At 41.2% G+C, this 26,966-nt stretch overlaps 1 protein-coding gene across 1 annotated transcript in view; it reads right to left on the bottom strand.

Moving 5' to 3' along the window:
• The window catches only part of SRGAP1 (SLIT-ROBO Rho GTPase activating protein 1), a 259,904-nt gene extending 236,542 nt beyond the window's left edge, over positions 1 to 23,362 (bottom strand). The window contains exon 1 of the mRNA XM_008684244.2: positions 22,308 to 23,362. Within this exon, the coding sequence (XP_008682466.1) occupies positions 22,308 to 22,374 (67 nt within the window). The 5' untranslated portion in view covers positions 22,375 to 23,362. The remainder of the gene's footprint in view (positions 1 to 22,307) is intronic.
• Between the last annotated feature and the right edge of the window lie 3,604 nt (positions 23,363 to 26,966).

Raw genomic sequence — 26,966 nt, 5'->3', positions numbered from 1 at the left:
TATAAAAGGAAGAACTTTCTACAGTACACCTCCTTGTACAGGACTGCATGCCTACCTCTCGAAGGGGCAAAAGCCCAATGACTACTTGTCTGAGATTTTGGATGGGTAGGAAGGTGCTCAATTAGATGACCTTAATGCTCGTTCCACTTCCAACGTTCTCCAATGACAAGAACAGCTTAGAACAGAATCCGTCCCATAGGAAAGGAATACCTGTAGTGTTGTTAATCCAACTTTAAAGATGTTCTGGATTATTCTGATGTGCAAAAGACAAACGGCTCAAAAAGAAAGAACTTGGAATAATCATCTACAGAAATAAAAGTACAGACAGTCATCTTTTCACCTCACCCATTCAATCTTTCTTGTCCCAGTGGATGGGGACCCAACTCTTGGATACATTGGAATCAGCAGTCTCCAAACGTGTTTGATGGTACACCCCATAAAGAAAAAGTGAGCATAATCTCAATGTGTTTCCACTTGTATATTTAGAAATTATGTACATGTATTACTGCGCTAATATATTTTGATACTATACACAGAAAAAACACAAGGTTTGAAAGGAGACAAATAATACATGACACTGTTTTCCACCAGATCACCACGCATCTTGTTCTCCCCTCCATAAACCTGATCTTTGACTTCTTTCTCTCACGGGTCATCAAGTCCTCTAGATTCCACTTCTCAGATCTCCTTATCTCTCAATGTTTCCACCCTCAAGGTCAAGGACAGAACTGAAGCCTTCAATAAGCCACTGTAGAGTACAAGACTTTCAAATTGGCCTCCCTCCTCAGGCTTTTCTAGTCTACCCAGCACCCTAGAATCTCATCGTGTCACCCTCAACGGCTTCTCACCTTCCACGAAGTCTAAACTGCTTGAGTGCCATGTAAGAACATCAAGCATAATGGCTGTCATCTCGCTATGTCATCTCTGGCAAAATAAACTTTCCTCAACTTTCTAATCTGGAAAATGGAATTAGCAGCATCCACCTCATGTGTTTCTTATGAGATTCAAACAAAATAATGCATGCAAAAGACACGTAATACATGCCCCATACACGCCTTTCTATCCTTATCTCTTTACCCTGCTCGAAGCATTTAAAGCACTGATCTAACACCTCCTAAAAAGGAAAAACACAGAATCACTCACTGAAGAGACTCTCCTTTACCTAGAATGCCCTTCCTCTCCTAGAGAACTCCTACTCATCCATCAAGGTTAGCTCAAATGTCTCTCCCATGGGTGTGTATTGTTCTCTCCCAGGCAGAACTAATTTCTTCCTGCACAATGCTCCCATGAATTCAAAACACCTCTAACATACCATTTAGCAAATCTTCGCTTACTTCTCCATCTCTAAATCTAGAGCACAATTGGTAAAAAGACACAGGCTGTGTTTCATTAATCATTAATTCAATGAACACTGACTGAGCAACTGCTATAAGGCAAAGCAGGTGCCTTGATTAAAACACACCTGCGCTTGGAGAGTCTACAGTGTGGTAAAGGAGGTATTCAACAGCTGTTTGTTGGGGGCGCCTGGGTGGCTCAGCTGGTTAAGCGTCTGCCTTTGGCTCAGGTATGATCCCAGGGTCCTGGGATGGAGCCCTGCATCAGGCTCCCTGCTCAGCGGGGAGCCTGCTTCTCCCTTTCCCTCTCCCTCTGCCTGCTGCTCCCCCAGCTTGTGCGTTCACACTCTCTGTCAAATAAATAAAATCTTAAAAAAAAAAAAAAAGCTGTCTGTTGAATGAATGAATGATACTTAATTCCAGCATGACTGTAAAAGAATTTAAACCAATGACCCAGAATCAAAGTTTAAACTATCTTTTTTTAAAATTTTATTTATTTATTTGAGAGAGAGAGTGAGCAAGAGAGAGCACAAGCCAGGGGGAAAGGCAGAGGGAGTGGGAGAAGCAGACACCCTGCTGAGCAGGGACTGTTGAATGAATGAATGATACTTAATTCCAGCATGACTGTAAAAGAATTTAAACCAATGACCCAGAATCAAAGTTTAAACTATCTTTTTTTAAAATTTTATTTATTTATTTGAGAGAGAGAGTGAGCAAGAGAGAGCACAAGCCAGGGGGAAAGGCAGAGGGAGTGGGAGAAGCAGACACCCTGCTGAGCAGGGAGCCCAATGTGGGGCTCGATCCCAGGACTCCAGGATCATGAGCTGGGCTGGAGGCAGCCCCTTAACCAACTGAGCCACCTAGGCGCCCCAAGTTTAAACTATCTTAACAATATAATGCAGTCCCGTTATAAGCACATTTAATTTATTGGAATTTAACTATTAACAATATAATGCAGTCCTATTATAAGCACATTTAATTTATTGGAATTTAACCTATTTGATTGTAAGGGACCTGGGGAGGAAGGAAAATCTTTTCCCCTCAATATCCCTTTGCTCTTTCAACTAGACCTTGGCCATACGCAGGTGTGAAGCCATAACGTATAAGCAAAAACCAACAAACACGGGTGCCTGACTGGCTCAGTCAGAAGAGCATGGGACTCTTGATCTTGAGGTCATGAGTTCGAGCCCTTTATTGGGTGTAGCAATTACTTAAAACACACATAGACACACACACACACACACACACACACACACACACACGTTAGTTTTCTGGCTTCTGAGCTTTCACAGATGCAGTTTTTGGTAACGTGGTAACTTTGGGATTTTCAAGAGTAATTTTGTTTAGTTTTTCTCCTTGTTTGACTTCAGAGCCTAACTCTCACATAAGGTATAATTCTTATGTAACTATTGCTATAGCAATTTCATGAATTATCAGTGGATACAAGATTTTTTAAAAATCAAATAAAAGCTCTCATGAAACACAATAAAATTTCCTGCTTACAGAAAAACTCCATCCTTACACTAGCCTGAATTAACCATAACCCACAGTAAAAGGTGCACTTCAGTAGCTCCAGAGTTAAGTGTCAGGTCTCCTGACTGTCCTAGGAGATGGTGGCGAAGGTAGGAAATGGAAATGGGCCATAGGAGGTCCTAAAAAGGTTACTTTGCCTTGTGCTCTTTTTCCTTAGTTCAAAAGCACATGCAGATTTGTAAGGAAATTGAAGCTTTATTCCTTAAGGGCTCATCATGTTCCCACTTTAGTTTTCAATTTACCCAGATGTGATGTGAAAAGGTTTTTTTATAATTTGAGAAACTAACGAATTATGACGATTGGGGCGGGGGGAGGGAAGCAAAGCAAGAAGCAGAGGGCTGCGTGCATTTTCTATATTCTTAGTTTAAATTGCCATGATTTGATGTCCATTTACAGGAATTGAGAGCAATTGTAAGAAAGGTAAAGATCTTAGGGAAACAGGGAGTAAAATTAGCATCTAAATTGGCTAACTTAAGGAAGTTACAAAATTGCTTTGATTTTTACAGCAATGGCTCCCAGTGTGATTTCTCTGACCTAAAAGCATCAGCATTACCTGGGTACTTGTTAGAAATGCAAATTCTAGGGCTGGGTGTGGGGCTCAGCAAACTGCTTACACAAACCCTCTAGGTGATTCTGACCTGTGCTGAGAGAGTCTACCAGAAGTCTCAACACCTGCTCAGAGAGGAATAATAGCAACAAAGAGTGAAGTTTTGGGTAAAGCTAGAGAACTAGCTAAAGAGATACAACTTCTTTCCCAGGAGAAATCAAGACAGGGCAGGGCCTCTTCACTTAGGCACCAGCAAGGCCTTATGGTGGAGTAACAGGAGAGCTGAGGCAGAGATTCTTATCCCTACCAACAGGGCACTAAATTTAGTAAGAATATTCTGGTTTAGACTTTTAAATATTTCTCCCCCAAAATGTCTTTTCTGTTACATACAAAGAGGCAACCCTCCCATGAGATTCCTCATCAAGAAATCCATTGAGATAGTAAGACAACAATTTCATATTAGTATATAGTTGTTGAACAAAGACTTTAATCTGAATTGATATCAACTCTGTTTATTAAGACAAAAATGGCCATCATTCTTCTTAGCTTTCTGTAAGTTTACAGAGAGTGAGTAACATGAAATCTAAGCATGTAGCCTCTCATAATGCAGCGTCCTTACGTAGCTCTTTGGAATGGATGGTGCACAGGTTTGAATGTGGTGACCCCAACATGTAGTAGCTGTGTGATCTTGGGGAAACTACTGCAAGTTTCTAAGTTTTGAGTTTCATTTTCCCCATCTATAAGGTGACACCAATATGACCTTCCTTAAAGGAAAGACCCTTCTAAATGTGAGCTGCTGGTATTATAAGCAGTGACAGCGATAACTGCAGGCAACATCTGTATTGTAACCAGGCATTCTGCATCAGATGAGAAGCATAAGGGTGGACCCAAGCTTTCTTCTGAGTCATTATTAGGGGAGACTAGGTCTTGCTCAAAACAATCAAGTGATAAAGACTTCCATGGAATAGTGAATACCTGTAGGTTAACACACAGGAGAACTCAGAGTGTAGCCAGGGAAGAGCTGCAAGCTGCTATTTCAGGTGTTCTTTAGGAAGGGTATAGCCATGCTCAAAGGGAGGAAAGAAACAAACACACGTACTATACAGATACAGCCTGTCTGGAGGCAACAGCTGGAATAACTATGGTTATTCCACAAGCCTTCACCTGTGTGGCAGATGATTTATTTTTGGCGACACTTAACCAACAACTAACTAGCGCAGGTTACTGGTAGAGCAATCTACATCTAGAGCTGCAATCGCACACGCAGAGAAAGCAGAACTCATTAACCCGCAACGCTCTCTAACAACGATGAGGCAACGAATTACAACAAAGTACTTTTTTGTAGCTAAATGTCATAAGAAGTTTACCCATACAATTCTATTAAGATTGGGCCCAGCATAGCTCCTGGAGATCGGCTGTCTCCTACTGCTTTTGTAAAGAACCATTAAGATTTACACTTTTAGTGTTTGCTTTGTAAGATTTAAGTCTGTTAAGTAATTTTCATCTCTCTGGAAAGGAGTGAATTTTAAATCATTTAAGAAAAGAACTGCCACTAATTAAAACAATAGCTTCAGGTAGTAATAATAAATAATAATTCCTACAGCAGCTCACTTTTATTGAACACTTACCACTTGCCAAGAGCAGTGCTAAACTCCTTACAGGTATAAACTCATTTATTCCTCACAACAATCTTATAAAATAGATGTAATCATCACACCCATTATCAAACTGGAAAACTGAGGTTCCAGAGGAACCACAATTTGAATTGGATTTATCCAAGATACTAACCTCTATACCACACTGCCTCTCTAAAGGAAGCCCAAGCCCTGAAAATAATGACGTTTAAAGTACCAATGGCCATTGGTACATGGCCACCACTCCTACATTGAAGGACAAGCTTGTTCTCTAAATCAACAAAGAACAAATAATGGTAACAGCTATTAAAAGGATCAGGCAGATCTCAATATCCTTCTATGGAATGCTGCAGACCAATACCACTCCAGTGAAGGTTGGTGAACTGTTCATTCCAGATCCATAATGTGATAAAGAGTTTGTGCCAGAACTTAAATCATTACATCACCACGCACAGCTTAGTTTAGCTGACATTCACTGGTAGCAAGACTTCTGGGATACTCCAAAGGCAAGAGAAACAAAAGATAAAATGAACTTATGGGACTTCATCAAGATAAAAAGCTTCTGCATAGCCAAGGAAACAATAAAAAAACCTAAGAGGCAGCCCACGGAATGGGAGAATATATTTGCAAAGGACACTACAGATAAAGGACTGGTATCCAAGATCTACAAAGAACTTCTCAAACTCAATACACGAGAAACAAATAAACAAATCAAAAAATGGGCAGAAGATATGAACAGACGCTTTTCCAATGAAGACATACAAATGGCTAACAGACACATGAAAAAATGTTCAAAATCATTAGCCATCAGGGAAATTCAAATCAAAACCACACTGAGATACCACCTTACGCCAGTTAGAATGGCAAAAATAGACAAGGCAAGAAACAACAATTACTGGAGAGGATGTGGAGAAAGGGGATCCCTCCTACATTGTTGGTGGGAATGCAAGTTGGTACAGCCACTCTGGAAAACAGTGTGGAGGTCCCTTAAAAAGTTAAAAATTGAGCTACCCTATGACCCAGCCATTGCACTACTGGGTATTTACCCCAAAGATACAGACGTAGTGAAGAGAAGGGCCATATGCACCCCAATGTTCATAGCAGCAATGTCCACAATAGCTAAATCGTGGAAGGAGCCGAGATGCCCTTCAACAGATGACTGGATTAAGAAGATGTGGTCCATATATACAATGGAATATTACTCAGCTATCAGAAAGAACGAGTTCTCAACATTTGCTACAACATGGACGGCACTGGAGGAGATAATGCTAAGTGAAATAAGTCAAGCAGAGAAAGACAATTATCATATGATTTCTCTCGGGGGACTGGGATAGACCGGTGATGGGTAGTAAGGAGGGCACGTATTGCATGGTGCACTGGGTGTTATACGCAACTAATGAATCATCAAGCTTTACATCGGCATCCGGGGATGTACTGTATGGTGACTAACATAATATAATAAAAAATCATTAAAAAAAAAAAAAGACTTTTGGGATAAAGAAAGCGGTACCATGATGCACCTTGTCTCCTCATGGACAGGTAACAAATAGTCTGCTGCTCAGCACTGGTCCAGGGACCAACTCTGAGTATCACTGCTATTAGGATATAATGCTGAGCAATACTAACTATTCTGCAAATGACCACATTTGTTAAATAAGTACACAGGGAGATTAATGTATAAATATTATGAATATAAATACAAACAATGCCATTGGAAGTATATACTCCAAACCATTTGAGAATTTCCATTTTTTGCCTTACCAATTCTGTAATTTAGCCAACAAGTTCTTTATAATCATAGAAGTTATATAAATGGGACTTTTAAAAACAACCGTTTTATTTTCTTACTCTTAGTATTTTTAAAATTAACTAAAGCCCGTACTTTATTCAGATGTCCTGAGTTTTTACCTAATGTCTTTTTCCTGTTCCGGGATCCCACGCAAGACACCATATCATATTTATTTATTTTTTTAAATAATAATTTTTTATTATGTTATGTTAGTCACCATACAGTACATCCTTAAGTTTTTGATGTAGTGTTCCATGATTCATTGTTTGCATATAACACCCAGTGCTGCCATATTATATTTAGTCCTCTTGTCTCCTTAGTCTCCTTTTGGCTACTAAGTCTTCCGTAACCTGAAGTTTATTATTACTGCTTTCCGAGCCAGAGTTCATAAAATGGCAATATACTAACATTTTCTGAGCATTTACTGTGTGCCAGTTTGTTTGTTCAACACTTTGTCTTAACAATGCTCTGAGGTAAGCGTAGAGGCCACTTTGAGGCAATAGGCTTGAGCAATGCAAACCTGAGCAAGGCTGAAGGCCCCACAGAGATCACTGAGCTGAATGCAAATAGGTGCATTACGTGACCCTCTCCCACCTTGGAACAGCCATAGGCCCTAACTGACCAATAAGCTACTTATAACCAGGCACAGTTCCTAAGACTGCCAAAAAAGGGGGTCCCCATATGCTTTCACTGAGCCCTGTAACTGTGGCCCCTCACCATTGCCTGGTGGCAGACAGTCTCTTCTCTGCTGCCCTGCCCACTGCTCCCTTGCAGTGCATTCAATAGACTTCTATCTCCTTTGTTCTGTCTTTCACTGCCCTCGCCACCAGCCCCCCTCCACTCAGTATTATTATCTCCATGTTATAGGCAAGGAAGCAAGGCAGGATGGGAGTAAGTAAGTGGCCCACAGTTAAATAGCTGGAGAGTGGCTGGGCCGGGATTCAGACCCCGGCAGCCATAAACTATAAACTCCTATGCTACACAAAACACATCGGTCTATGCGAGCATGCGTATTTCAGAGTATTATGTAGTATCTGAAGATGGGACACGGCAGTATGAGAATGCCAGAAACATCCACTGACCACAAAGGCAATAAAAGTAACTTTTATCGTATTTCACAGTGCACAGAGCTTTCTGCACATTATTTCACAATTTAATTCCAAGACCACTGAGCAATTGCAATGCCTGACAGAAAAGAAACTATAGGGGCGCCTGGGTGGCTCAGTGGGTTGAGCGTCCGACTCTTTTTTGGCACAGGTCACGATCTCAGGGATTTGAGATCAAGCCCTGTGTCAGGTTCCTTGTTCAGCGGAGAGCCTGCTTGAGATGCTCTCTCTCCCTCTGCCCCTCCCTGCCGTGCTCTCTCTCTGTAAAAGGGGAGAGAGAGACGGCAATGCTAACTTAACTGCAGGAAGGAGATGTCCCAGCTTCAAACAAGAGATATCTATTTGTATGTTAGGTATTTGGAGAATGCAGGAAAATGGGTATAATTAAAACTCTAAACTCTAGAAAAACAGTCTGGCAATCTTTCAAACATAAACTTTCGGTGACACATGTGAGAGTCCCCGTAAACACTGTGAATACAATTGCAGCAGAAGTTCAACTTAAAAAAAGAGTGGCCATTTGAAAAGGCATTCATCAGCTCTTCCTCTTTTTGTACCAGGGAGCCCAGAAAACTCTCTTTTCTAGGGGTCACAAAATCTAACAAATTCCCTTTTCTAAAGTTTCAAAACTTGCCAGCTTTGTGCCATGTTATCAGTAAGGAATGCATCAGTCGTCCACAATGATGAAGAGGAACAGGAGAAGTGGGCACAAAGAAGAAATAAGAGCAAATTACTTGAGCTTGAAGGTCCCCCAGAGAATAGCCCTCCACTTTCTGGAGTGTTGCTCAACCCGCACCTTCTGAAACAGGTGGCTCTTCTGACCTTCCTCTCCTCACCTTCCTCTCCTTCAAGGTCAGGCAGCAGGCTGCACTCAGTCCTACAACAGTCACACCTTTGGCTTTGAATTCCAGACTTTCTCCTGATGCTTAGAGATTATAATTGGACTAGACTGTGCTCTAAGTGTAGGCGGTCAGTATGAGGCACAAGAAAAAGCCATCAGTGATCCTCACAGGAGAACTTTGGTGAACTACACTGACCAGACATCAAAATAGGCCACCCGGCCAGGACCTCTGTCAAACAAGATGAGCAGACTGACTTCTTCCTACTTGCTCCCCTTGGTAACTGTTCAGAGGCATAATTCCATTTCTCAAACATGCTAATTTCACAGCCAGACTAAAATCTGGACTTCCTCAGAAGTAAAAATTGTCTGACTTAAGATAAGCAGACACCTATTGTTCTATCTTAATTGCTAGAGGTCTGAGGGAGGGAGCTGTTTTTATAAGCCACACCTTCAAAATAATAAAGGCAAAGGGCAAAAGTCCAGGGGTCTTCCATAGACCAACTGAGAAAGGAGTTAAAAATGACAGCCCAGAAACTGGAACATCCATCATTTGCGAGAACTGTTGCTGGGACCTCTGTAAATGCTCTTGTGATGCCGGCTCATCTATTCTGCTGTGATGCCAAGAAGGCTGGAGGGTGCTACCTCTTCCAGCGGGCCCTGAATTATTAAAGGTCCCTGCTTTGGAGGAGAATTCCAATGGAGAAGATGGTAGAAGGAGTTCTGCAAGAAAAGAGAAACTGTCACCTGCAAACTGCAAGAACGAAAGAGCAGAGTCTGAATAGCAGTAACAGCAAAACCCCAGAGACTTTCCAACAGCAGCTCAGATTACTGATAAAATGTGGATGTTTTCATGCTCTGCCCGTTACTGGAGCCTTCACTATACATGTCCATCCCTAGAAGTCATATATCCTGGAGTTTTCCAGGTGCAGATGCAAACCTATATGTGAAGAATTTAAAACTGTTCGCGTAATATTATTTGCTCTCTTGATGTGTATATCCTCCTCCGTGTATTGATACTGGATTACAAACATTACTCTAGGTGGTAAGGACCAGATCCTATAGTACTCTTTAGGAAAAAACACAAGACTAGTTCTTCTCACAGTAGCTTGAACTATATATTCTATAGGATTATTGTGCCAAAATAGAAATCAATACTGGAAACATTTAAAATAATTGTCTGAAAGGGACTAAGCAGATATTAAAAGTTCTCATCACAGGGCACCTGGTCAGCTCAGTTGGAAAAGCATGCAACTCTTGATCTTGGGGTTGTGAATTTGAGCCCCATGTCGGGGACAGAGTTTACTTCAAAAAAGAAAGTTCTCATCACAAGAAAAAAAAATCTAACGACGTGTGGTAATGGATGTTAATTAGACTTACAGTCATGATTATTTTGCAATATTTACATCATTATGTTGTACACCTGAAACGAATGTTATATGTCAATTAAATCTCATTAATAAAAATTATAATATATTGACAGCTTCAAAAAATGAATATTAGACTTCTGTTTCCTACAGTACATTAAAGTTAGATAGATACCCCAGACTGACCCTTCTGGTTGAAACTAAAATGCAGGATAAAGTGGTTTTAAAATATGATTTAATTATATCACCAGCTTTCACATAAGAAAGGAATTTTAAAAGCCCCAAACAAGATAAAGTCAGGATAAAATAGATCAATGATAATAAGTGCTATGGAGAGATACAAAGCAGGAGAAGGAGATGGAAAGGGCCAGGGGAGGATGCGGCTTATAATCTTCAATAGTATACAAGATTTACGACAAAGAAAATCAATGCAGTTAAGTTAGAAATCAGTAACGAAATAACTGAAATAACTCTTTATATCTGGAAAATTATAAACACATTTTTAAAAGATCATGAGTTACAGGCAAAAATCATAATGGAAATTAGAAAATGCACAGAACTGAAAGATGACTAGACACTACATATAAAACTTCGTAGAACACAGGTACAGCAATGCTTAGAGGAAATTTTATTCACTTACATATTAACATTAGAAAAGAAGCAAAATAAGAACCTGGAAAATAAGTAAGAACTTTAAAACAATGGCAAAATAATGCTCACCAAAAAAGTAAAAGGAAGAGAATAATGGAGAATAAACTAGTGAAACAGGAAACGAAGATACAATATAGCAAATCAAGGAAGCAAAAAACTTGTTCTTTAAAAAACTAATAAAATAATCATACCTCTGGCAAAGTCAATCAAGGAAAAATGGGGAAAATGCACATGGACAATTGTTATTAATAGAAAAGAGGCATAACTGCAGATGATGCAGAAATCAAAAATATATGAGAATATTATAAACGATGTTAGGCCAGTCAATCAGAAAATGTGTAAATGTAGAAGCAATAACAAATGTTTTTTCTTGATGAAAGCACTAGACCTAGATAGCTTTACTGATGAGTCCTACTAAACATTTGAGTCAGATAATTCCAATCTTACATGAAATCCTCCAGAGAATAGTAAAAGAGGAAAAAATCCCCAACTAATTTCAAACACTATTACTCTCAAATCACAATGTAATTATATTTTTTTAAAAAGATAAATTAAATATCCCCACTTTTTTTGTTTTAATTTAAAAGCATACTCCTATATGCCTCATGGGTCAAAGAAGAAACTATTATGAGGAATTAAAAATACTTAGAACTTAATTCTAATGAACTTTGCATATCAAATCTTATAAGATGTAGCACAGGTGATATTTTAAGGAGAATTATCATAAATATTTATAAGGAACAAAGAACAGATGCCTTTGTTAGGAATAACACTTACATTAGAAATAACACTTATATTAGGGAAAAAATATTGTCTTAAATGCTTATAGTATCAAAAAAGGATAAAAATAAATGCGTCATGCATCCAACTTAAGAAAAAATAAAGAAATAAACCTAAAGAAAATCAGAAAGGTGGTAGTAAAGATAAAAGCAATAATCAATAAAAAGAAAAACCAGTAAAAACAGACAAACCCCTTTTAAGATTCAGCAAGAAAGAGATAAAGCAAAAAAAAAAAGTTAATAATATTTTGAATTCAATACGGATCAGCCACTTTAAAAAAAAATAAGAGAATACCATCATTAACATATCAATATATTTGAAAACATAAAGTGGACAAATTTCTGGAAAAAATATAACTTATCCAAACTGATGCCAGAAGGAATAGAAAGAATAAAAAATCCTACAACTAATAAAGAAAATGACTAACTGCTGATGAGTTAAAAAGCTTTTCTGATGCCAGAAGAAATAGAATATATAATCCTATAACTAGTGAAGAAAATGACTAACTGCTGATGAATTAAAAAGTTCTTCTGATGCCAGAAGAAACAGAAAGAATAAGTAATCCTATAACTAATAAAGAAAATAACTGTCAATGAGTTAAAAAGTTCTTCACACAAAGTAAATACCTAGACCCAGACAAATAGTTCTACCAAACTTTCAAGGAAAGAATATTCCAAAATGTCAAACTTCCATAAAGTAGAAAAAAAAATACTCTAACACATTCTGTGAGGCTGGTATAAGAGATATGAACCCAGACAAGGACATTATTAGAAAGGAAAACCGTAGGCCTGTTTCATTCAAGAATTGAGAGGCAAGGGGCGCCTGGGTGGCACAGCGGTTAAGCATCTGCCTTTGGCTCAGGGCGTGATCCTGGCGTTATGGGATCGAGTCCCACATCAGGCTCTTCAGCTATGAGCCTGCTTCTTCCTCTCCCACTCCCCCTGCTTGTGTTCCCTCTCTCTCTGGCTGCCTCTATCTCTGTCGAATAAATAAATAAAATCTTAAAAAAAAAAAAAAAAAGAATTGAGAGGCAAAACCCCCTAAATATTGGCAAACTGAATCCAACTGTTTTTATCTTTTTTTAAATTGTTACTTTTTATTTATTTTTTTAAGTGGGCTCCACATGGGACTTAAACTCACAAGCCTGAGATTAAGACCTGAGCTGAGATCAAGGGCCGTATGCTTAATTGACTGAGCCACCCAGGTGCTCCCCAACTATTTTTATATACATAAAATACAATGATGAAGACAGGTGGGTTTTGTTTTGTTTTCTTTTTATATTAGGCTCCATGCCCAGGGTGGAACCCTACATGGGACTTGAACTCACGACTCTGAGACCAAGACCTGAGCTGAAATCAAGAACTGGATGCTCAACCAAATGAGCCACCTGGGCACCCCAATACAGGTTTAATTCTGGAATGCAAAGATGGTTTAATATTAGGAAACCTATAAGCATTACTCAACACATTAACATATTAGAGACTATTAACAGATACAAAAAGAAAAAAGATAACATTTAGCTACCTATTAATGATTAAAACCTCAAGTAGAAACGAAATACAAGACATTTTACTTAACTTGATGAAGAGTGTATATAATAAATTGAAAACAATCATCATCCTTTAAGGGAGGAGGAGCTTAAAACCATTCCTTTAAATCCAGAACAAGAAAAGAATGCCAAAGTCACCACTTTTATGAACTTTGTGTTCAATATTCTGCCTAGGGAAAAAATACAAGAAAAATAAATTAAAGCCTTAAAGTCTGGAAAGGGGGAAATAAAATTGTCTTGATTGGCAAGTAATTTTTTTTACCAAAAAAAAAAAAAGAGACATACTAATAGACCAGCAAAGTGGCTGGATATAAGACTAATATGTTAAAGTAAACTGCATTTTTGTATAACAGAAAACAATTAGAACACAATTTTAGAAGAGATCTTATGAACATTAATAATAAGAATTATAATATATCATGAAATAAATTTAACAAAAACATAGAAAATATAAAACTTTTCAGTAAGATATTTTATTTATTTATTTTAGAGAGAGAGCATGCAAGTAGGGGGAGGGGCACAGGAAAAGGAAGAGAGAGAATCTCAAGCAGACTCCATGCTGAGCATGGAGCCCAACATTGGGCTCCATCTCACAACCCAGAGATCATGACCTGAGCAGCAATCAAGAGTCAGACACTTAACCGACTGAGCCACCCAGGTGCCCCCACAGTAAGATGTTTTATTTTTTTATTTTTTTTAAAAGATTTTATTTGAGAAAGAGCGTGAGCACAAGAAGGGGGAAGGGGCAGAGAGAGAGAGAGAGAGAAGGAGAATCAGGCTCCCTGCTGAGCAGGGAGACTAACACAGAGCTTGATCCCAGGACCCAGGGATCACGACCTGAGCTGAAGGCAGACACTTAACTGACTGAGCCACCCAGGTGCCCCTTCAGTAAGATATTTTAAAAAGAACTAAGTAAATGGAGAAATATTCATATTCATGGGTAGGAAGAATTAATATTATATAGACGTTAAGTCTCTTCTAATTCATTTATAATGTCACACAGTTTCCATCAAAATGCCAGTGGGTTTCCCAGGGAAGAAAAAATTGATTCTAAAATGTATTTGGAGGGACACCTGGGTGGCTCAGTCTAGTCTGTTCAGCGTCTGACTCTTGGTTTCAGCTCAGGTAATAATCTCTGGGTCCTGGTTTTGAGCCCTGCGTCAGGTGCCATGTTCAACAGGGAGTATTCTTGAGGCTTCTCTCCCTCTCCTTCTGCCCCTTGCCTTGTATGTGCACTCGCTCTCTTGCGCTCTCTCTAAAATAAATTAATAAATCTTTAAAATGTATTTGGAAAAGAAAAGACCAAGATCACCAAGATAATTCTGGAAAAATAAGGGAGGAGGATTTGGCCTACTAGATATAAAGACTCATTATAAAGCTATAGTAATTAAAAGAATGTAATACTAGTGCAAGAACCTACAAATTAACCAATGAAACACAATAGTATCCAGAGATAAACTCATGCACATATGAAAAACCGTGATCAAGACAGAAGGAGCTGGTCGATCACTTTTTAAAAGAAGGGACTGGGAGGCACCTGGCTGGCTCAGTCAGTAGAGCATGCAACACTTGATCTCAGAGCCATGAGTTGAAGCCCCACATTACGCCTAGAGCTTACTTTAAAAAAATAAAATAAAATAAGGAACTATTTAGCAAATGAAGCTAAAAAAAAATTTTGGTCATCCAAATGAAAAGAACTAAAAATATATGCCTACTCACAGTATGAAAAATAAACTCTAGATGAACTGAAACCCTGTATGTCAAAAGCAAATTTTTAAAACATTTACAAAAGGATATAGACAGATATTCTTCTGACTTCAGAGTAGGAAAAGATTGCTTAAACACCAAACATAAGTTAATAATCGATACATCTGAAAAAATTAAACCACCTCTGTTTATCAAGAGATAGCTTTTACAATTGTGAAAGTACAAGCTACAAACAGGGAAAAGATATTTGCAATAGATATAACTGATAAGAGATGAACAATGAGAACACACTACAAAGAAAACTCACAAATCAATAAGACAAGCTAGCAGATAAATGAGCAAAGAAACGAATAATATTTTAGTGACAAAAAACACATAGCCAGTAAACATGTGAAAAGATGCTCTATCTTACCAGCAATCAAAGACACACAAACCAAAACAAAATACAATTTCACCCCAATAGATTGCCTCTCTAAAAAAGCCTGTCTTTATGCTAACTCCAGTCATCCACCAAAATCTTCCTCTCTTTCTGCCGTGGCCATAGAGTGGTAGCAGGAAACCGGACTGTTTAGGTAGACCATGTTTGCCAGACTCCCTTGCAGCACATGTGGCCGTGTGACTAAATCCTCACCAGTTAAATGAATGAAAATCGTCTGTATATGTCTGGCCTGGGTTTTAAAACACTGAGGCAGGTGCTGCTCCCCACCAGCTAGAACACAGACATACTTAAGACCCAATGTCAATCAAGCAGTTACCCAGGTGATGGCAGAGCAACAAGATGGAGAAGACTCAAATAATTTAACGAGGCAAAACAATTCTGGTGGTCCGCACTGCATACCTTCAGAATGTCATACGAGAGAAAAAGGAAAGAAGGGGGGAGGGGAAGAGGGGAAAAAGGAAGGAAAGAAAAAAGGAGAAATCTCTATTTTTACATTATTGTGAGATTCCTGCATTAAACCAGGAAACTTACCAAGGTGTCCTGTGGTCCAAAAACACAGGAAGTACAACATACACCAAGAAGGAAAAATAACCAGAAATTCCTCCCACCATGCATTATAGCCCCCAGTACACACATAAAGTCTGCTCATGTGAAGCAGCCAGAGCAATGACTGGCACAGCACGGACACTCACTCACTGTTAGCTGCTGATGCGATTGTTTTTAATTATTATTATTTCAACATCCTTTTATAGTCTTTTTTCCCCCAATTATTATAAAATATCTTTCCATGCCAAAACGTTCTTCAAAAACTACTGGTAATACCTGCATGACATTCCACGTATACAAGTTAGTTAACCACCCCCAGTGGAATTTAGTTAACCATTCCCCACTGTTGGACATTTAGACTGGTTTTACCTTTATGACATTCTGAAGAAGTTACACACTATTTGAATTCAATTTAATTTTGTGGTAAAGTCACGAGCCCTGCATGGGGTCCACACTGTGGGTATGGAGCCTGCTTGGAATTCTCTCCACCCCCCCCCCCGACTCGAGCGCTCTCAAAAATAAATAAATAAATCTTTTTTTAAAAAGTACTTTCTGTTATATGTCAATTATACTTCAATAAAGCTGGGGGAAAAACAAAGTATCGCCTCATGAAGCAGAAGCAAATTCACAGTTATAAGTGAATTCTTCCTTTCCATACTGATTTTAAAATATATATATTTTTCTCAAGACCATGAAATTAAATCAGTGACTTGATCTGATGTCTTAAGAATCCTTTTTGTCACAAGTAAATAAAATCCACAGACTGGACTACAGTTTTCATTTTCCATACAACATCACTGAACAAAGGTAAAGAAAATTCAAAGCAAAAGTTGTAAGCAAACACACGGCAGCCTGGCCCAGGAAATATAACGCCTTTAGGGTCTGTTACCTGTACCTGGATTAAAAAATAATGACAATATAAAATCCACCGATGAGGAGCTGGGACTCTCTCTGGTTTGCCTATCACATTTCCCTTTGTATTTCTACCATGAAACCTCGCTCCTCTCCATTCCAAAAGTACACGGGACTTTATCAGGATGATTAAAGATTCACCCACTCTGGGATCTAGTCAGGTAGCAGCCTGGTGATTATGTCTTTGAATTTCAAATAGCTTATCTAAGTCAGAATGCAACGAGAAGCAGTTGAAATGTGCAGAAAACTAAAATTACACAGATAACAAGGGCTGATTTTTACTATTTATCACGTACCGAGCCTGTGATAAAGCTTTCCACAAATCACCTCACAGAAACCTTACAAAGACCAGAAAGTAAGTTCTATTATTATCCCCGTTTTACAGATGAAGAAATGGACTCTCAGAGATGACACCTGTGATCAGTGACAGGGCTGGATGGCTAACACCAAAACCTCTGCTCTTAAACACGATGTTCTGTTTTCTCCCATCTTGAAGTATCAACAGGAGCACATATATACATGCTGTCGACACACTACAAAGTAACTCGGGACCAACCGGTAAAAATACTTTTAAGTAACTAAAAATGTCTTCAAATAACTATCCCTAATCCCACCTTCTACCTTCAACAAGTTAAAACAAACATAGAGTGATAAGACATACAGCTTATTTCCTTTCCTTTTCCTTAATTCTTAACTGTCTGAGTTGAAGGGAAAATGGGTAGCATGAATGAAATAAGAAAAGGGTCTGGCCACGCTACGAAGCAGACTCTCAAACCAGAACCAGAGTTGCAAACGTGTGGTTCCCAAATTGGTCAACGCTTCCCGAGAGTAAGGAAGCAGCACAGGCTGTTAAAGCTGCGATTTGTCACCCTGCAGTACATGCCAACCTTCACTGCACTTCAGAAGGATGCATTGTCCTCAAAAACTTCTCCCGAACTATTCCTTAATATATTTTGAAGTTCATGAAACTAATCAGGGTTTCTGGGCAACATAAGAGGGCTTACTGCAGTCACTCCCATTAGTTTGACCAAAATTTCAAGCAAGTTACATTTGCATGTAGTCGCCATATATTTTTTTTTTCTTGATCCTAAGGCAAGCATGTGAAGTCACTGCCTGCACATTGTAGGTTCTTGAAATGATCTTGGTGGAGAAAAAAAACCCAAAAAACCACCCAACTTAGTTACAGTTAGTCAATTTAACTCCTCCTGTTAACAGACCAGAGGAGTTGCTGTTCTCTTCTAGGTCCAACTATGGTTCCTTCAATGCATGTAAAGTCTAAACAGTGAGGGTTGCCTGGGTGGCTCAGTCAGTTAAGCATCTGCCCTCAGCTCAGGTCATGGTCCCAGCGTCCCGGGATCGAATCCCACATTGGGCTCCCTGCTCAGCGGAGAGCCTACTTCATCCTCTCCCTCTGACCCTCCCCACTGCTCCTGCTCTCTCTCTCTCTAATAAATAAATAAAATCTTTAAAAAAAAAAAAGTCTAAACAGTGAATATTCTATCTCCTGCTCTACTTTGTGAGGAATCTAAAGGTAAATCATTGTTCCTGAAAACAACTGACCTGGGTTCTAGCCCCAGGTAGGTTATAGTTAATTGCGTAACTCTATCATTATGCCTCCTCGCATCGCATAAATGAATGGGTTGGACAGGAAATGTTTAAAGTCCCTCCCAGCTATAAAGTTTTAATTCCTGATTTAAGTTGTTGTTGTTTTCCATTGCAGGTTACATGAAAGAGCATCAGTGGAGATACAGGTTCCATACTGGTGACAGCTGCACTTGTTTCTGTTGAAACCTACTGCATGACATACCAAATTGAATTGGCATTTCCTCACGATCCGACTGCTACCAAAATGTACTATTTGTAGTTCAGGCAGCAGAGTGGTCGAAGAACAACAGATTTTCTTGGCACTTCCTGTACATATGGCATGTAGATGAGTATGAGATTATCCCTGGGAAAATACTGCAAATAATAGCTGTCAATTCCTAGCAACTAACAACATGCATTTTTAGAAACAAACACAACCTCTCAGTCCATGAGTTCCACCTCACAAAATGTGTCTTTGGATTCTTTCAGTTCCCATATGGGAACCAGTATTTTTCATATGTGTGCCACAATACTTTTGCTGCAGAATTCAAAAATTGCATAGAATACTAGAATCCAGATAATCTCCAAACCTTCTGTTAGCCAGTTGTTACCATCTATTCCCCTGCTAAGCTTTTTGCCAGAGATGCTAATAAGCAACACAGTCAACTGGTTTGTGTTTCATACACTTCTCCAGACAGGCTGGCTTCTTCAGAGCCCCACAAACAAGAGATTAACTTCTCTAGATTCTAAATCTTTGGGAAGCTGACTAACATGCATGCGATAGTCTTTCTTCTCCTAGCTAACACACTCCTTTTAAATTACCACTTGAGGTCCTTTTGTCCCTGATGTAAACCTATCTATGCTCTGACAACTTGCATAATTCACAATTCTATCTCCTCTTACAATTTTGGGCTATACATTTCTGAACATGGTTTTATTATTTTTCTGTATTCCCTATTGCATTACATTTTAATTTTCTGAGAACTCAAATAATACATAGTGTTTGTGAATTCATTATAAAAAGAAGTGAAAGCAAAGATGATTTCCCCCACAACTGGGTAGCTGAAAGAAAATGCAAAAAGCTTGAAAATTTTACTAAGTGATGGACATGAACTGATACAACATCTTCAATCAGACTCAAAGATCCTTAGAACCGAGAGAATCCAAACTCTTCATCTGATAGGTAAGAAAACCAAAAGCCAAAGAGAAGCTAAGTGACTTACTCAACATGGTATATCTAACTAGATGTACTTACAGTTTTACACATAAAACTACACATTGTCACCTATGATGGTTATTTTCACAGTTGAGAATAGCTCCATGAAGTCTGTTCCCAAAACATGTGCGGGCAGCCACAGTGGCAAAATCCCACACCTGGAGTCATTCCTTTAGATGAAACCATTATCTCAGAAATTCTGAAATTCGTGCAACTGATATTAGGGAAATGGGAGAGAAAAAGAAAGAACAATACTCTGGAGTATTGAGTTCTAAATAAAAAGGCTTAAAAAAAAGGCAAAGATAACCGAAATTGACTCTTGAAATCACCCATACCCTGAAGTCATCCAGAAATTCCAATATATGTGGCTTTATTCACTGGGAACAGACCTATGTCTTCTCCTCTGAGTCCAGCCAGCCGGGTTTTCCTTCAGCAATCAAAGAGACCACATTTCTTTTGTTTATCAACAGATGAAATAGTTGGCTGGAATTAAAAGAAGTTCTTGTTCCAAAACCATATACCTTTAAACAGTGGACTAGCACTCTGCTAGGGTAAGGTGCTCACCCTTACAGAGGGACTCAACAAATAAAACAGAAAACCAGAGTCCTGCATTTCACATCCTTACGAAGGAACCGCACGGGATGGCTTGGCCTCACGCACGGGATGGCTTGGCCTCACGCACTGTGTCACTGTCATTTTTCTCCCACTCGTTTCTTGATTTTGCTTAGAAGTACAGGTGAATTGGTGCCATTGAAGGTGTGTATGGTCCAACTCCACTGTACTGCCCTACTCCCGTAATTGCATGTGGATATAATGATCTGGGTTAGAAACAGGATGGGTGGAAATACATAAAGTCTGGACACAGGTCCTGATGAGAAGGGCAGGTCAGGTTAGGAAAGAGTCATAAAGCAGCCTGAGGACTGTAAGTATGTGTAAATGAGGAAGGTTGAAGATAATGGAAAAGATCACTTTCTTTGGGACCAGAATTTGTTCCAAAAATAATCCTCACCATGTTCATAATTTTTTCTTGGATTGGTTTTGATAGACACATTTTAAACAATGCAACACATCCCATTTTATTGATTTTTTTTAATGTAGAGGGCCTTTATCTCAAGCAGATCAGTAGTCACATAACAATAGAATTCACGCTCTGAAAGAAATTAATCATGAGACTATTCTTCATATAAGGACTTGATCATGGACAAATGACTTAAGAGCAGAAATAACTAAACCAATACTTGAAAGTGCATTCTGCCAGTCAGCGCTCTAGGCAGCAAGAAAGCCAGACTGCCATCCCCCAAAGATCTACCACAAAGAGCCATGTGGAAAACCTGCAGAAGGAATGGTGACTAGGAGTTCCACCTTAGAATGAAAGGTTTTAGGCTGTGTTGCACTCATTAAGAAGGATTCTGCTTATGAAAAAGTTTACCTGTCACTAAGGAAGTAATTACTTCTCTACTAAAATAACTTCCATGTCAATGTAACCAGTTCCTATTAATTACAAGCAGTCAAAAATCATTTCCTGAACAACACTGAGCTCAACTCCATTATCGATGCTAGCCTAAAGAAACATGAGTTCCTGGGCTTGCACACTACCTCCGTGGCCATGATGAGTTGGTCCAAATTCACCCTCGGGTGGCGGAGGGTCCCCCTCCAGGTCCTCTCACAGGACTCCAAGCATTTTCACAACTTGACCACACAAAAGAACACCCAGGCTGCCCCTGCCTTTCCCAAGGCAAGTAAAGAATGCCTCCCTCAGCAGCCCTTTTATAGACTGTATCTGAAAAAACACAGGTGTCTACATAGCAATTGTTATGAACTTTGTCTTGAATATTCCAAATAACAGCAGCAATCTCAACACTCCATCCATTGTCTCAATAGGGAAAACCACCCAGGAGAGACCACAGACGAAGAAAAACAAAAACAAAAAAACCCACACAAACACAACAGAGATACGTGTACATTAAACACTTCAACAGGAACACAAAATACTTGTACTAGAGAGAAAATATATTTTTTAAACCACAAGGCACATTAAATAAAAATGCTTAACCTTAATTAGGTTCCTTCCTTAGTTGACAACGTAAATGGATTGAAACTACTACTTAAATATTCAAACCATTTTACATGCAAGTAGCTTCCTGCAAATGATAAAGCAATATTCCCGTGTGAGTGTGAAAGATGGCAATGAATTCTGGCCCATTATAAAGGAGGAGTCAGATTCCACTAGTCCCTGCTTGGTTTAACTGCCAGGCTTTTAGGGAGCTGTTTTATAAAAGGCGGACTCACCCTAATAAATAGGGAATAGTGTAAATGTCTAAAATCGTCTGCACTCAATGAAGCTCTAGACCATTTAGTGTCCAGACTTCAGAAAAATGACTTCTTAAAAAAATATATGTATGTTGTGACAAAGATATCAGTTAAAAAGAATAATGAGGAGGAGGAAGAGGATAACTGGGTAGGAACCACTAGCGGCTGCCTGCCTCCCATGTAAGTTGCCCGGCTGAAGGTGGTTAAGTTTAACGCCAGTTCTCGCTCTAGTGGAGGTGCGCTCTGGCAGTCGGGGAGAGCCGCCTGGTTTGCAGCTCCCTGTGGGCTTGACGGGACCAGGACTGGGACGGGGATTGGATTGTACGCACCCCGGGGTGGCTCAACCAGAAGCTCTGGCTGTCCCTCACCGCCTGCCTCCAACGCAGACACCAAGTTAGAAATGCAACTCCTCGAGCACAATGACAAGAAGGCACACAAAAGGAGCAAGGCAGCCGCTCCCACCCTTACCTTTGACTTGACTTTCATACTCGGCTATGATCTCTTTGTCCTTTTTGAATCTGCTCGGAGTGGACATTATCCAGCTGTTCTGGGTTTGCTTTCAATGGGCAAGTTCGGTTAGGCTGTCACAAACCGGTCTCCTTGGAGAGGCAGAGAGTTGTACTCCCACACACCGGGAACCCAGAGGCAGCACCGACAGGAGGTAAAGGAGGAGGAAGAAGAGGCGGCGGAAAAAAGAAGCGAGCCGAGGACTAGATCAACCCGGGCGCTGGCACCATAGTCTCTCCGGTTCGAGCTGCCGTCGGTGATCCGGCGGGGAGCCGGGCTCGGGGCCGGGGAGGCCCGGCGCGCAGGCAAACTCCGGCGGGCGAGCGAGCGGCGGGGGGCGTCTCCCTGCCCACCCCACCCGGAGCCGGCCACTTCCTCTACGGCCGCTGGGCGGACGCGGGGCTCGCGCCGGCGCTCCGCACCATTGTTAGAAACCCGCACCGGGCGCTCGGGGCAGGGCCGGCCGTGGAGGGCGGGCGCCGCGACCCTCCCTTCCTGCTTCAGCCGCCGGCTCCGGCGCTCGGGGGTCCCACCCGGGCCGGGATGCTGCTGCCGCGGCCGCCGCTCCCCCGTGGGCAAAGGCGGCTGCTAGCGCCCGGGCAGGCGAAAAGGAACGTAATCCTGGAGCGAGTCCCCGCTGCCGGCCGGGAGGGCGGCCGCTGCTCCGTTCCAACGCGTCCTGGGCGCAGCCCCGGCGGAGTTTAGGTCTCGACAGCCGGCGCCGCGAGGGGCCTCTGCCTCCTTGGCCACGGGGCGCCGAAGCTACCTCTTTCTCCTCGTCCCGCTTTCCGCTGCTGCCCCCAGGAGGCCGCCGCTGCCCTGCACACTCGCACGCGCACCGGGAGGAGCCGCGCCCCCGGCGGCCGCAAAGTTGCCGGCGCGCACACTGCCCGCGGCTCCCCGCGCCCAGAGAGCGAGCTGTGGGCGGCGGCGGCCAAAGCGGCCACACCGGCCGCTCGAGACTCGGCGAAGAGGAGCAGGGCTCGCGGGAGGGGCGGCGCCGCGCCGTGCCCTTCGCCCTCGCCCCCGCCCCGCTCGGTGAGGAAACGCCGGCTGGTCCGAGAAGATGGATGCCTCTCGCGGCCACACGCGGCCCCGCCCCGCGCGCCGAGCCCGGGCGGCCGTGGGCGACGCCCCCCGCGCCTCCCCCGGCTGTGGCTGGGCTCTGCTCGGCCGGCCGGGCGGACCGCTGCCCCGGCAGCTGGAGAACCCCTTCCCGACCCAGGCCGTCTTGGGCCGAGGGAGGGGGTCCTGGAGGGGCTTTTTCTAGAATCCGTCGGAGAAATCCAGAGTTGGAGCGCTCCACGACGGGAAGGGATGGGAGTCCAAGATGTTGGACCCCAGTAGGAGAATTGGAGACTAACTGAATTGTGCACGAGTTGGCTGCTAAAAAAAGTCAAAGGAGGGTGAAGCTCCTCAGTCGAGATGGAGAAAAATACCCATCTTGAACCAAAGATTCTCCCCATCCTAGAAGTAGCCCCGGGAGCTAGGGGTGTAGGAAAGGCGTGGTCACCAGCCTTGTCACAGACGCAAGTACCACTTGGGACCTTTCCTGTCTCCTTACGGATCACTTCTGACATAATGTGGGCCTGGTTTATCAAAGCGATTGTTCAGAGGCGTGTCCAGTATACAAATCTTTTCCCTGCAGGATCTAAACAGAGTAGGGATTTCTAGACTTTGAGCATTCATTCATGTATCCAGTGATAAACTTTCACGTTCTTACTGTGGGCAAAACACCAAGCTAAGAGCTAGGACTCCGAGATCAGGTTCCTGGTCCCCGCCTTAAAGGACCTCAAGGTTTATTGCATAAATAAGTAAAGTACAATAATGTTGTAAGAAAGAAATACTCCCAGCTTTGGGGGCCCTGAAGGGGGAAAATGACTGCAAGAGGTTTTGGGAGAAGTGGTATTTAAACTGGATTTGAAGGATGACTAGTAAGCAGTTTGCCACCTCAGAGAGGAAAGGGGTTGGGTTCCAGGAGGAAAAAGGAACATCATACTTTGGGGCAATTGGAAATAGAGTTACAAGATGTCCTCCACTAAAATACCAGATCACCTCATAGGAGGTGAAAAACATTTTGAAAGTTTAAATATATATTTATGTTTCAACTGGTAGTGTGTGCACGTTGTTTTTAATTGCACAGCTTTTACATTTTAATAAAAAAAAGATTTAGGGGCGCCTGGCTGGCTCAGTCATTGAGCATGCAACTCTTGATCTCGGGGTTGTAGGTTCAAGCCCCAAGCTGGGTGTAGAGATTACTAAAAAAAAAAAAAAATTAAAAATCTTTAAAAAATTAATTTTTTTCCATTTTGCCACACAAGAGGTTAACTATGGAACTCTTGACTGCCCTAATTTCATGCGGAACTGTCTTATGTAACAATGTTGGGTGAAGAGCCAGAATACCTAAAGCAGAGAGGCTGGGGAGGAAGGTCAGGGCCAACTGGGAGAGGCCTCCTGTACTGAGCTCTCGGACACAGTTATACAGACAACACGGAACCTTTTAAGTAGAGAAGTGTCATAATCACATGTATGTTTTATAAAGATAACTGTTGTCAGTGTGGAAGGATGGGTTGGGTGTGGGGAGAGAGAGAGAGACCAGAGATAAGCAGCTTACTTTGGTGATGATTGCAGTCAAATATAAATGTGATTCATATCGCCCATCCATGGTGCTACTGGGATTTATTTTATATTTGCACTTGGGAAGTCCAACTTGGCAGCAGAAAGTGCAGCCCCTAAAAATGCATTGTTGGCTGAAGCTAAAACCTGTACTACTGTGGTAGGCACAAGCCCCCAAAGATAGAGCATCTAGAAGTGAATCCTAGCTCTGCAGTTTCCTGAGTGAGCTGATAAAAATTATGGCGCCTCTCCAGGCCTCACTTTCCTCATCTGTGCAATGGGTTAATGCCTAGCTCCTGGACATGTGATAAGCACTTAACTGAGGTAGTCCTTTCAAGTGCTTACAGCAACATCAGACCATTGTACATACCCAGAGAATGTTAGTTATCTTTGCGATTATCTCAGTTTTAATCTGCTTAGAAAGAAAGCTATTTAAAAATCAGAGACAGGGGCAGGGCACCTGGCTAGCTCAGTCAGAAGAGTCTATAATTCTTGATATCGGGGAGGTGAGTTCAAGCCCCATATTAGGTGTAGAGATAAATAAATAAAACTTCTTAAAAAGATTTAAAAAATAAAAATCAGAGGCTGTATCTTAAACATCTTTGATTTCATCATGTTCAATAAAGCATCAATAAATGTTTTTGAATGTTAATTTCTTAATATTAGTAAATCACCATCTTACTGTAGTTAGAAATTGGATTCCATTCACTAAACAAAGCATTTTGCATACATTCTTACAAGAACCCTACAAAGGCGGATACCATTGTCCTCATTTTACAGATGAGAAACTAGAAAGCCCAGTAAATGCATAAAGACCTGGCTGGGCCATCATTCCAGCCCAGATCAGCTTGCCTCCAGAGTGGGTTTTCCCAGTTTTCTACTCTGATTTCTGTAAATTTATGGTTCTTTAAGCTTGTGAGGCAGGTTCATGCACAGTGAAATGTGTATGACTGATTCCTGGTTTTCCTTCCATGGATCTCTTCTGATCCAGCCATGCAGTGTGATTAACAAGTCAGTTGATTTTTTTCATAGTTTTCTCTTTTTCAGGTGCTCCTTATCTTTCCCATAATTAGGAGCCCACTTTGCTTCACAGAGCTGGATATGGAGAATGCCTGTGACTTGAATTCCAGAAAGCCAGAGTGAGCCGAGTTTGGGGGCAGGCAACTGTGACTCTAATTCTGTGCCTTTTTTGCTCCACCTTGTGGTAGCTGTTTTCTTAGCTGTACAAGAGGGATGGTCCCTTAAAGCTCACCCCTCCCTGCCACACTCCTACTCTAGGGGGCCCACAAGGAGAAATTTAGAGTGCCTGATAATAGGATCCCTACTATATATTCATCCACCCTGTTATCTAGTATTTGCCTTTCAGAACCACCCCAAATTTCCAGAAGTACTAGTTAATCTACCATGTGACCCTATGTCCTGGGAGTAGTTAGGAACATACATCGGGGGCCTTGCAGCCACAAAATAAACCATGCACCTTACTACAGTACCACTTTGGCCCAATCCTCGATAACTTAAGTCATTTTAAAAGTTAAATACAAACTCACTAAAGAGCCAAATTCACACAATTATTTTAGATATAGTTTCAATGTCTAAAAGTAGCTTCATGTCTGAAGTAGGATATTCAGCTACTCCCCTTCCTGTAAGGGATAACTTCTCCTCTGCCTGTTGGGATGGAAAAGTGGGTGAAGCCCTGCCAATATCCTAGGTTTTATTCTCAGATCCAGCCAGAGAATGAGAACAGCAACTGTTGTGCGTGCACATCTTATGTTGTCTTGACTCTGTGACCCCTTGGCTTCTCCAATTGCTTATAGTCGTGCTTTAAGTGAATTGCATTTTGGTCTCATGTCCTGGGGCAGTGTTTTATAAAGAATCATCTTACCATTGGTCACCTTCACCAGAATCACCTTGGGAGTCTATTTAGAATTCAAACATTGTGTACCAAAAGCCACCTTTCTCAACTGCAATATGCATACAAATCACCTGAGAATCTTGGTAAACTAA

The sequence above is a fragment of the Ursus maritimus genome, unplaced genomic scaffold (assembly GCF_017311325.1).
Source record: "Ursus maritimus isolate PB19 unplaced genomic scaffold, ASM1731132v1 scaffold_21, whole genome shotgun sequence".
Taxonomy (NCBI): Eukaryota; Metazoa; Chordata; class Mammalia; order Carnivora; family Ursidae; genus Ursus; species Ursus maritimus.
The sequence above is the reverse complement of the archived record's forward strand: the minus strand, read 5'-3'. Positions and strand labels throughout refer to the sequence as shown.